This window comes from Xyrauchen texanus, chromosome 9 (genome assembly GCF_025860055.1).
Source record: "Xyrauchen texanus isolate HMW12.3.18 chromosome 9, RBS_HiC_50CHRs, whole genome shotgun sequence".
NCBI classification, from domain to species: domain Eukaryota; kingdom Metazoa; phylum Chordata; class Actinopteri; order Cypriniformes; family Catostomidae; genus Xyrauchen; species Xyrauchen texanus.
Window position 1 is genome coordinate 23,129,097 of NC_068284.1, and position 11,679 is coordinate 23,140,775.

Consider the following 11,679-nt stretch of genomic DNA (forward strand, 5'->3'; position numbering starts at 1 on the left):
ATTCTCGTGGTGGCGTGGTTACTCACCTCAATCCGGGTGGAGGAGGACAAATCTCAGTTGCCTCCGCTTCTGAGACAGTCAATCCGTGCATCTTATCACGTGGCTCGCTGTGCATGACACCGCGGAGACTCACAGCACAGGAGGCTCATGCTACTCTCCGCTATCCACACACAACTTACCACACACCCCATTGAGAGCATGAACCAATAATCATGACCACGAGGAGGTTACCCCATGTAACTCTACCCTCCATAGCATTCGGGCCAATTTGGTTGCTTAGGAGACCTGGCTGGAGTCACTCAGCACGTCCTGGATTCGAAGTCGCGACTCCATGGGTGGTAGTCAATACTCGCTGAGCTACCCAGGCCCCTACACTCACATACATAATTAAAGAATGTGCTGTTTTATCGGCTGAGAAGTGTGTCCTTCATCAAATACAGTACATACTTTGACAGTACGCAATTTCGGACGCAGAAAGAGTGTATTTACATTTTTTCCTGCAAATATACTTTTTTGTATTACACATGGTAAATCAAAGTGTTTATGAACTTGGCCTTCAGGAGCATGAAACATTGAAGGCAAACATCTTATTTAAAGATAGTAGACATATTACATGTCAATTATATTTTTCTTTCATCAACAGCAAGATTTTATTATAGCACTTCATAGTACCACCTATACACCTACTTATTCATGTGATTATCTAATCAGCCAATCGTGTGGTAACAGTGCAATGTATCAAATCAAGCAGATACAGATCAGGTGCTTCAATTAATGTTTACATCAACCATTAGAATGGGGAAGAAATTTTTATCTCAATGATTTTGACTGTGGCATGATTATTGGTGCCAGGCAGGCTGGTTTGAGTATTTCTGTAACTGCTGATCTCCTGGGATTTTCACACACATCAGTCTCTAGAGTTTACTAAGATTGGTGCTAAAAACAAGAACTGAGCTAAAATCCAGTGAGCGGCAGTTCTGTGGACAGAAATGCCTTGTTGATGTAAGAGGTCAACGGAGAATGGCCAGACTTGTTTGAGTAATAGAAAGGCTATGGTAACTCAGATAATCACTCTGTACAATTGTATTGAGTGTATATGAATGTACAAGGGGAAAATGTACATTTTAAGTTCCATTACTTAAATAATAACTTGGACACTATTTCTTTGTTTTTCAAAATGTTCATCACCTTTTTGCCAAGTTTTGTACTTTTTAAAAGTACAAATATTCCATATGGTTTCTCAGTTAATGAGGTTATCAAATCTACATGGATAATACAGGGTTCCCACAATAAAATTGAGATATCCAGGCCTAGAAAACTAGTGGAAAGTAATAAATCTTAAAAAGTCATAGTCATTTCTATAGTGAATATATTTTTTTAGTTTAGAGCCCAGCTCTAAAATAACTTATTGGCTAAACATTGAAACTTAAAAACTTATAGAAATGTATTGGTCAAAAGTTTTCATATTAAACAGAATAAGGAAGATCCAAAGAAGAGAAAGGATTCATCTGTTCATGTGACAACTAACAAGGGCAGGATGTGTTGTCCATTAAAGTTTCTGGAAACCACTGGATTGAACTAAATTCCTCAAGAGAAAGAAATTCAGTTTGAAAACCATTTTATTTTACATTTATTTCAACACGACTATGATTATATTAACATTTCCTCAAGACATCATGGCTTTTCCACCCATAGTGTCTCTTTCACATAAATCTGAGTTTTCTTCTGTGATGCAGATGTTGCACATTTAGAATTTGGGTAAAAGGTCATCCTGCTGCTGGGATCGACACATCTTAGAGTTAAAGATGCAGCTGTTCTTGTGGTTCCGGCAGCAAGATTGTGGTGTATGACTAACTGCTGTCATCAGTGTTTCTGGGAACTCATAGAAATGCCAGATACTGAATATCTTTTACATTCGTATGCTAATGGCTCTCTTTGGGGCTATTCAGTATCTCAAAAGACTTGAGCGAGGAGAACTGCATACATTGAGCCTCGCCTATGATGCGTACATTAAAATCGATTACTGATGACCAAGTGATAAGACCCTTCATTAAGAAGAGATGTGGGTCATATAATAATCACTAATTGATTTAGGATATCCTTCACAGCCTATCTTACTGGAGCTACCATAATGATTATGCAAGCAAGCTTTGTCATCCTTGGTTCTTATGCAGGCACTAAACAAACAGTCAGCAAAAATATCAAGAGCGCTGTTAAAACAATAACAGGTAACGTGATTAGTATGGTGATTGCAGGGCCGTTTCTGAACATTTTTGACCCATCTGTAGGCCAGAAATTCATGTGAAGAGTGTTTCACCAGTATGTAGTTTATACAGGCATTAAGCTATTTAATTTTGTGTGGCTTAATTACATTTTCTGCAAAGTTTTGAGTTATTAAGTGCATTTAGGGATTGTTTGTAAAATTGTCAACTTATAGGTCAGTTAAATGTTAAAGACACCCATGTCTGATCTCAGTTTGATTAGATATATAATACGAGACTGACTTCAGGTTCACCAACAATAAAGTCTTGGCACCTGTTCCACATATACAAATAATCCTTCAAATCCTGTTTTGACCATGACCAAGTACAATCACTGTAAAAACATGCAAATCTTTCTCTGAAAACCAAAAAGCTTCTAAATGCTGAATTATAAACTCTGTAAAACCTGTACCTTTATTTCACCCTACTGAAACAAACACATACAACTTTGTATCAGAAGACAAAACCACCAAAACAGAGGATTATTCCTTTTATAAGGGCGAGGCAAATTCTCAGGCATCATCTGCGTGATCCTGGGAGGTAACTGAGCCTAGTCTTCAGAAACCTCCATTAAATGCTGCCTTTCTGTGAGTGTGAACTTTCCCCTAATTCTCACACTGTTCTTTGCTCACAGTGGAACAGACCACCTTAGACCGAGCTCTCAGCCACAGCACGTTCTCCTCGTCTCTCCACACATAAGCCTCTGCACCACAATGACTTCATACCGGGAAAACCCAGAAGTTAATCCTTAGCAAATAAACAACATATTTTCCTATAGACGAGACATATTTTCTCTCAATCTCATCTATTTGGAAATGTACAGGGAGAAGGATGGAACAAAGAGAAATGAAACGAGAAACCTATTCATAAGATTTTTAGCAAGTATTTACACCCACACGTTAATAGTTGGACAGTTTGACTCTAATTAAATACCAAAAGTGAAACTGCAAATTAATGACAATCAGGCTATCTACTATCAAAAGTCAAAATGTTTAAGCACAGAAATGGCAATAACATACAGATCAATTAATTTGCTTGATTTTCATTATTGCTGTTTAGTAGCTAATCCTACAATCGTATAAAATCGTGATTTTTCTTTTTTTAAATCAACAGACTTTCTGGTTGTAACTATGTCCATTTTTACATCATGGTGGATAGAAGCAAATATGGTTTGGGGGGTTCTGAAACTTGAGCAGACACACTCCCTCCAGATGGTCAGCCAATCAGAATGCCCTAGACTGCTCAGCCAGGGTATAAAGCTGAGTTAGTTCTTCAACAGCATGAGCTTGTGATCTTGAGAATACTGCGACAGCTTGCTGGTCTCCACAACAAGACAACCACAGACACAAATCAAGCAAGATGAAGGTACCACTGGCAAATCTGCTATGCATCACCGTCTTGGCTAGCTCGGGGACAAGCTTCCCAATGGAGAGGAGGGGAACTGCTGCCGGGAAAGAGAAGAGAGTTCAGTATGCACCATGGGATGATGTCAATGTGCTTGCACATGGATTGCTGCAGCTCGGTCAGGGTCTTAAGGAGCATGTGGACAAGACCAAAGGCCAGATGAGAGACATCACCATCAAGATGAAGGTCTTCAACGTCACTGTCTCTGAGCTTGGAAAGCTGACTCAGCGCCTGCAGGAAGACAGCGAAACACTGAAAGCCAAAGCCCAGAACCTGGAAGAAAATGAGAGTCTGGTCCTAAATGTGTCCACGGGTCTGCAGGAGAAAACAGAGGAACTGCTCAGAGACAGACAGAAGGACCATGAGCGGATGAATAAGCTGGAAGAAAAAATAGATGGCATGCTGCAAGGAGAGGGTCTGGAAGCTGGCAAAGCCAACAACAGTGATGCCCGGATTATTCAGGTATGTGCAAAACCTCACTTCAATGATAATAAGTAAATAAGGGAAGGCTGCCATGTTAAGTAATTTTACTCATACAAACAGCTCTAACTTAGACCTTAGTATGCATACTTCTGTTTGTTAGTTGTTTACATTCTAAATTAAGTAAATATTAATGATTTGAATATTTTAATATTTTCAAAAAAGCTTAGAGTTCTAACAGACAGAACAGGGCGGATACGAGGATACTGCAGATACGCGTGTGGGCGTGAGCACCGCTTTATAGCTTGGACTCAAAGTTGTGCTGTACGTGCAAGGTAGCAGCTATTCGTGTGCAGAGTCCAGACCAAAAAAAATATCACGTAGTGACCACATGGAAGGTCTGTTTTGAAGTCTGTTGAGGCGATTCAGGAGGAAACAACCTGAACTGACCATAATGCATTTCACATGCAAAACGTTTTTTATTATCTGCTAAAATTTCGCGAGTTCCCGCTACTGTTACATAACACAGAAGAAAGTCCCTGTCGACTGAAAAGATGATGCATGACCGGTTATACCAGAAAATACGCAATTTTAATGGTCGAGCCTAGATTATCGTATCAGACGATTTGTGTTTGAAAAAAGTCACTTGGTAAGATTTAAAAGACTAACTGTAAACTATCTATATTTCAGTGGATGCTAGAGGCGCAAAATAAGCGCATTGATGACCTGGTTGAACGTATCAAGCAACAGCAAGAAAAACTGGACAAGCAAAATATTCGCATTCGAACCCTCCAAAACCAGGTACAAATTTGAATATACATATATTAAAGATATTCATATGAAGTCTATTGCTACATATCCATAATATTGTATGTTATGTGCACTAGATTCACATGAGAAATGAACGATCTTCTCTGAAACGGAAGGAGGATGACACCCAACTGAAAATGAGCTCTGAACAGCGAGACTCACCTGTTGGTAAGTCAATCTGTCTATTATTACACGACACCTTTACAATTTATACAATTATGATCTTGCACTAAAACTATTACTATTATTATTATTATTATTATTATTATTATTATTATTATTTAGATTTACGCATTTAAATTTCATAGCAAAATTCCATCAAAGTCAGAAATCTTTAATAAAATTAAAAGTACGTTTAAAAAGTAACTGTTTTAAGTTGTATTTATTTAATTTAGTTAAACTTTACAAAAATCAATTAGATGGAATTTTGTTATGAAATTGAAATGTGTAAATCTTAAACAGGCTATATATATATATTGTGTGATAAGGGATGCATTAATATGTGGCCTTGTAGTCAATAACATTGTAGCTATACTGACAAACATATACAGGTCAAGGCGATTTTCTTTATTAGAGTCAAAAGCATGCTGGAACTTGTGCCACTTGTTTTGCACATTTACATTACTATGACTGTTATTGAGATGTAATTAAGGTGGAACATTGCCAGTTAGGGGGAAGATCATCCTTAATGTTTCTTCAAAATGCACAGAAAAGATCTAGAAAGTGCCTGATTGAAAGAATAAATAATGTTTAAAAAATGTGACCAAGTTAGTGTAGATTTAAAAGGATGAAAATTTTAGATTTAAAAGAAACTCCCCTGTTTTAGAGAAACACTGTTGTCTAAGTAGGTGAAAGGTGAACATGGTTGAAACACATTGAATGAGGCAACAGAGCAGTCATCCAAAAGAACACAATAAAGCCTCTCATAGCAAGTTCTGACATCGGTGGGTCCAAAGAATCCTTTAAAAGAAACAGTTTCCCAGGACGGCTTCCAATTGTGTGAGAGTTCATCAGTCTCGGACTGTGTTAACTCAGGGTCACAAAGAGGCTTGTTGCAGATTTGTTGCAAATCTGACCAAGAGCTGGGGAGTTGTTGTTTTTTTCAGATATAGTATATCCTGTACCTTAGATTAGATTTCTTGGCTCTAGTCCAGTGAAAACCATAAAGTAGGGAGTGCATATTTTTGGACCTTAAACCTTATACAGACTTTCCCTGACATTTGGAGACCACTTTGAAAAAACATGTAATTTCTCTTAGAAAACATGTAACCTTTACCCTAGATCTGTCAGAGTCAGACTATCCCCCTTCTGCCCCACCTTCTTCTACTCAGACACTCCATTTGTAGTGTATGAGAAGTGTGCCAGACTTGAGAAGAACACTTAATGCCATATGGTTTGAATTAAATCTGTGCCAATAATTAGTTTAGTATTTTTTGGAAAACAAATAAAACCTAGCCTATCTCACTACATTAATTGACATTAATAAACATATAAATCTGAAAATATATCTTGTATATATGCAGAGGATCATTATTGTCCATGAATGTAGGTTGTCCTACTTTATGAGGATAAACAACACAGGAGCCAAACACATTTGTTTTTTGGCATCTGCCTTGCATCCGATACAGCCCCTTAAGGGCCATGCACTAGGGTCTCAAATAGTAGTAGCAGCCTTGGCATTCCTGGATCACTCGCTGTCCATGCATTGTGATGTCAGCAGAGGGGTGCTGTGCACGTGAAGGACGTGTGGAGGGCTGGACTAGAGGGGGCAGGGAGCAAGGAATGCTCACAGAGCTCTGTGTAATATATTGCACTGAGGGAAGTCTCTGTTTGGGAACTGGGGGAAAGGTCATGTTTACACCCTCAATTGTACTTAATACTCACATCTGAAATTGTTTTTATTGGGCAAATGTTTACAAGGGGATATCTTGGCTGAAAGAGGTAAACAGCATAGCGCCCATATGGCACTGTGTAACTGAGCAAGCTACATACCAGCGTCTGACCAAGCAGGGATAAATAATTTTTTCAGATAGGTATTTGTTTAAGAACAACACGTCAAAAGATTTGGACTATTGCCCTGGAATTTAAAACAAACTCCAAGTTGGTTTCTGGGTACATGGAAGTTCAAGGTTCTGAGTTTGAGATAAGAATTTTGTTTGCTATTAAACAATGAGATAAACACTTATTCTGGTCACATGAGTAGCTTCCAGTCCATGCCAACTATTTGAATACGGGCTTGGATACAGATTATTTCTAGATGAGTGAACGTGTTTGTGTTTTTGTGTCTTTCAGCAATGGCCTCTGACTGTCATGAGTTGTTCCTGAGGGGTGAGACCTCAAGCGGGTTGTACACCATCCAACCATCTGACTCGCGGCCTTTTGAGGTCTTCTGTGAAATGACACCCGGTAAGAGGGACATCTCACTACCATTTCACTCATCAACTTAGATGATCATTAAAGGAAGATCTTGATGCATGATATCTAAAGGCTTCTTTGTTGTTAAAGCATGGGCTAGCCGTTCCCTGTTGCCTCCCCAACCCCCCAATATATGGCACTCTGTAATCCTCATGCTTTGTGATCTTGTCTACAGATGGTGGATGGACAGTCATCCAGAGACGGCAGGATGGATCTGTAGATTTTGATAAACTATGGCAGGCCTATCAGACTGGCTTCGGGAGCCTGAATGGTAAGAATCCAATGTTATTTGTGTTAATTGCAGGACACAAGAAACTGCCCCAACTTTGCATGTAACAGAGAATCTTCACTCTCAGCACACACTTTGATTAAGACGTGATTTACCCACTTATGTAGGGATGTAGCCAGATTAAGAATAGAGGATGAGATCAATCCTGATTGGAGAGGGAAACACTGTCAAATCCCAGACCCTTAATGCCCTTAAATTGTTTAATTACAGAGTGACTAAATCTCCTGTCCTAGTCATAAACTACAAGTTTGAGTTTATATAATCGTTCTAAAATGTTCCTTGTTACTTTCAGGTGAGTTCTGGCTCGGTCTGGAGAAGATCCACTCTGTGTCCAAAGGTGGCAACTACATCCTCAAGGTTCAGTTTTCTGACTGGAGGGATGAGAGTCAAAACATCACGTACCTTTTCCATCTGAATGGTGAGGAGAGGAACTATTCTTTGCATATCCTGGAGAGGCCTGCTGGAAACCTGGAGAGCTTTCTGTCCACTGAAGCATCCGGAGTTCCCTTTTCCACCCGTGACAAAGACAACGACCTGAAGAACGATCTCAACTGTGCCAAACAACTTTCAGGTAAGACGTTAGTTTGTTTTTTATTGAGGAATATTTATATTGTCATGGGCCATAAAATGTGTGTCTTCATCATTCTAATAGGTTTCCTTTTTGCTTTTCAGGTGGTTGGTGGTTTAGCAACTGCGGTCACGCTAACCTCAATGGCAGGTATTTTGTAACCCCTGCACCAAAGCAAAGGCACCAGAGAAAACAAGGAGTGTTCTGGAAAACTTGGCGTGGTCGTTACCACCCGCTGAAAACTACCACCATGATGATTGCACCAGCTGAGATTGAGAACAAGTCATAAGTTCAACTCTGAACCTATCATGCAAGAGACCTTAACCAATGATATGGGTGGAGGAAATTACCATTCATAAACTCCCAAACTAACTGACTGGTGCTGAAAAGATTTAATGCTCTGTTAGGAGTGCCTTCCAATCTTCAGATTGTTTGTTAGAACAGACAGGTGAAGTCTGAGTTATGAACGTCTATGAAGATGTGAGATGGGTGGACACTGACTGAGCAAAAAAATGACTTATCTAATGAGAGTGGTAAGAACTAAATATACCTGGAGCTCTGCAAGAAGCAGCATGTATTGTATGGTGCAGGCCACTGAATTTGACAGAACTCACTAAATAACCTATTGTCTCTAAAATGTGGACCAAATAAGCTAAAGAAGCTTGAGTCAGTACTTTTGAAAATGCTTATTGTAAAGGCACTGTTTATCTTAAGGCATTATCCACAGACAAAGACATGCATTAGTAGATCTGCAGACCATTGAGAGATTTGCTGCCTGTCCATCATTTCAAGTGCACAAGTATGCAAGTTATTTTCTGGAACACATGCTATCTTTCAAAAGCTTAAATGATCTAATACTACTTGTGTCTTTTCCTGTCTTGAAATCATATCTAAAGGAGGAGTTCCTGTGGAGATTAATTTTCTCAGTCACATTGACTGTCTTTAAATGTCTATAGCTGTCACTTCTCTGTAAATAACTGAAACATACATTTTCTTAGTAGCTTTATTTTTGCCAACTTCGAAAGGTCATGCTCTGATTCCCATATTATTTAAATGTTGTACAAATCATTATGTATTTCTTTTCTTTTACTTATAATTTATATGTTTCTCAAAGAAGTCAAACATTTTGTTATTGTTTTTATAAAAGGGTTTGGTCTTAATAAAGGGACCAATAAAGATTAATTTTATTTAAAAAGCCTGTCATTGTCATTGATGTTCACATCTTGCATTTTAAAAATGGTCTACCATTAAAGCATAATAGGCTTGATCAGTTCAGTCTCAGGTGTAAAGACGAAGATTAAGCAGATGTATATAGCTCTAATCAAACCTAAGGGTTAAGTGCATTTTAAACACTGCTAAGATGGCAGGTAATAGAGGAATGTCTTGACAGTGCTCAAGCTTGCACAGTGCCCCAGAGCCAAGAATTACAGTAATGAAAATAATTTAGCAGGTGGCTGCAAAATATACACATAACTCATCCTCACCGTGGTGAAATGAAGTGAAGTAAAAAAGCCATGGAAGTGTAAAGTTTGTTTGATTCCAAATTAGATAAGAACATTTTCTTTACTTATAATTGCAAGGTTGGATATTATATCAAATATGCTCCATTGGATCCCTATTTACATTGCCTATATAGATGGTAGAGATCTTGTAGACAGTCAACAAGCATTCATAAAACAAACTTATAAAATCACATGAAAGATATGATTCTCGGACTCTTTTGTTTGAACTGAAATAATGATGACCATGTCCTTAAATGTTCCTAAAGGTGTAGTGTCATGAGGTCTAAACTACACGTGAACCATACTTAACGAAAATCGGCTTATTCTGCTGTCTCCACTTTAAATAAGTAAGATGCATTGGCTTCCGAGTGTCACACTCAATGTTTCACACCTAAGGGAATTTCTTAATGTGCCAAATCGTCACTAATATGCTTTCAGTAACTTACTTGCAGATAAGTTTACTGTATTAATGGGTAAGTGTTTGCATGGTTTAAGAGAGAAACAAGTGTATAGCTTAATATATATATATTAATAATATATATTATATATATTAATATTATAATATTAATGCTAGGTTATATTTTCACCAATTATAACCTAGCATACAGATATATCTGAAAATAATTCTGGTGTGTTCAGGGTCTACACGTCTTTATAATAAAATACAGATGCTAACTACTATCACAGGTTTAAAGGCAAAAAGATTATGCACATTATACTCCCAAAGCATGTAAATCACCACATGTCATTTAGCAAAGCAGAACTGATGTTATGGAGCAAGGTCACTGCATATAGTTTCTGTATGCGCAGTATTCACAAGTTATTAAGATTACCATTAAAGAACTAACAGAAAATCAGGCCATTGCACAAGCATAAAGACTTGTGTTTTGTGACATAACATCCATTATGTTTAGCCATTATGTTTCTTTAAGCATCCTTCAATAGTGATCCTTTCTATTAGTACCATTAATGGATTGATACTCTATAAAGAGCCACTGGGGCAGAAGCAACGATGAACAAACAAGTATCATTCAGTTCATGTAGTTATATAACAACGTTGACTTTGTCATTAACCCTCATTAATCCCGAAGACATTAATCATTCCACCCTTGTGTTTTTTGGGATTAGGTTTCCATGTTTGTTTTGCATTTCACTAAAAGCCACTGAGCAATTTGCTTTCAATCACTGAAGGAAAAAACTTTCTACTCAAAAAATCAAAAAACATTTTGATAAAATACGGAGACCTGCCTGACCAGCTAAGACCACCTTGCCAAGCGAAGAGCAGCCTGTCCAGCTAAAAAAAATGGTCCAAAACCCCTTTAAAACCAGCCTGAGCTACTATGACCAGGCTGAGTAACCAGCTAAAAACAAGCCAACCAGCAGTTTTTTTACACTTTTACACTTTTTGATCATTCAAATTTTTATATACACTGATATACTGATCACAACTTTTGACATTATACACTGTCTGGCCAAAAAAAACAATTGCATACACTAATATTTCGTTGGACCGACTTTAGCATTGATTACAGTGCACCTTTGTTGTGGCATTGTTTTGACAAACTTATGCAATGTCACAACATTTATATCCATCCAGAGTTGCATTCATTTTTGGACGAGATCTTGCATATATTACGTGAGTCAAACCCCTTCATAAAGACTTCTCCAGCACATCTCAAGAAGTTTAATGGAGTTAAGTTCAGGACTCTGGTGGCCAATTCATGTGCGAAAATGATGAACCACTCGTCCAAAATTTAGCATTGTCATCCTGGATTATGCATGTTCCGTCAGTGGGAAAAAAAAATTCATTGATGGGATAACCTGACCTTTCAGTACATTCAGGTAGTCAGCTGACTTCATTTTATGGCTGCATAATGTTGCTGAGACTAGACCTGACCAACTGAAGCAACCCTAGATCATAACACTTCCTCCAGAGGCTTGTACAGTGGGCACTATGCATGACGGGTGCATCGCCCCATGCACTTCCCTTCTTACCCTGACGTGCCCATC

General features: G+C 38.2%; 1 protein-coding gene across 1 annotated transcript; it reads left to right on the top strand.

The window, feature by feature from the left end:
* Nucleotides 1–3,549: 3,549 nt before the first annotated feature.
* On the top strand, nt 3,550–9,362 carry LOC127649483 (angiopoietin-related protein 4-like). The gene is made up of 7 exons (XM_052134590.1): nt 3,550–4,127; nt 4,776–4,886; nt 4,973–5,063; nt 7,188–7,301; nt 7,486–7,581; nt 7,892–8,170; nt 8,272–9,362. Exons 1-7 carry the CDS (start codon nt 3,621–3,623, stop codon nt 8,454–8,456), a joined length of 1,383 nt encoding a protein of 460 aa, XP_051990550.1. The 5' UTR covers nt 3,550–3,620; the 3' UTR covers nt 8,457–9,362.
* The last annotated feature ends 2,317 nt before the right edge of the window (nt 9,363–11,679 follow it).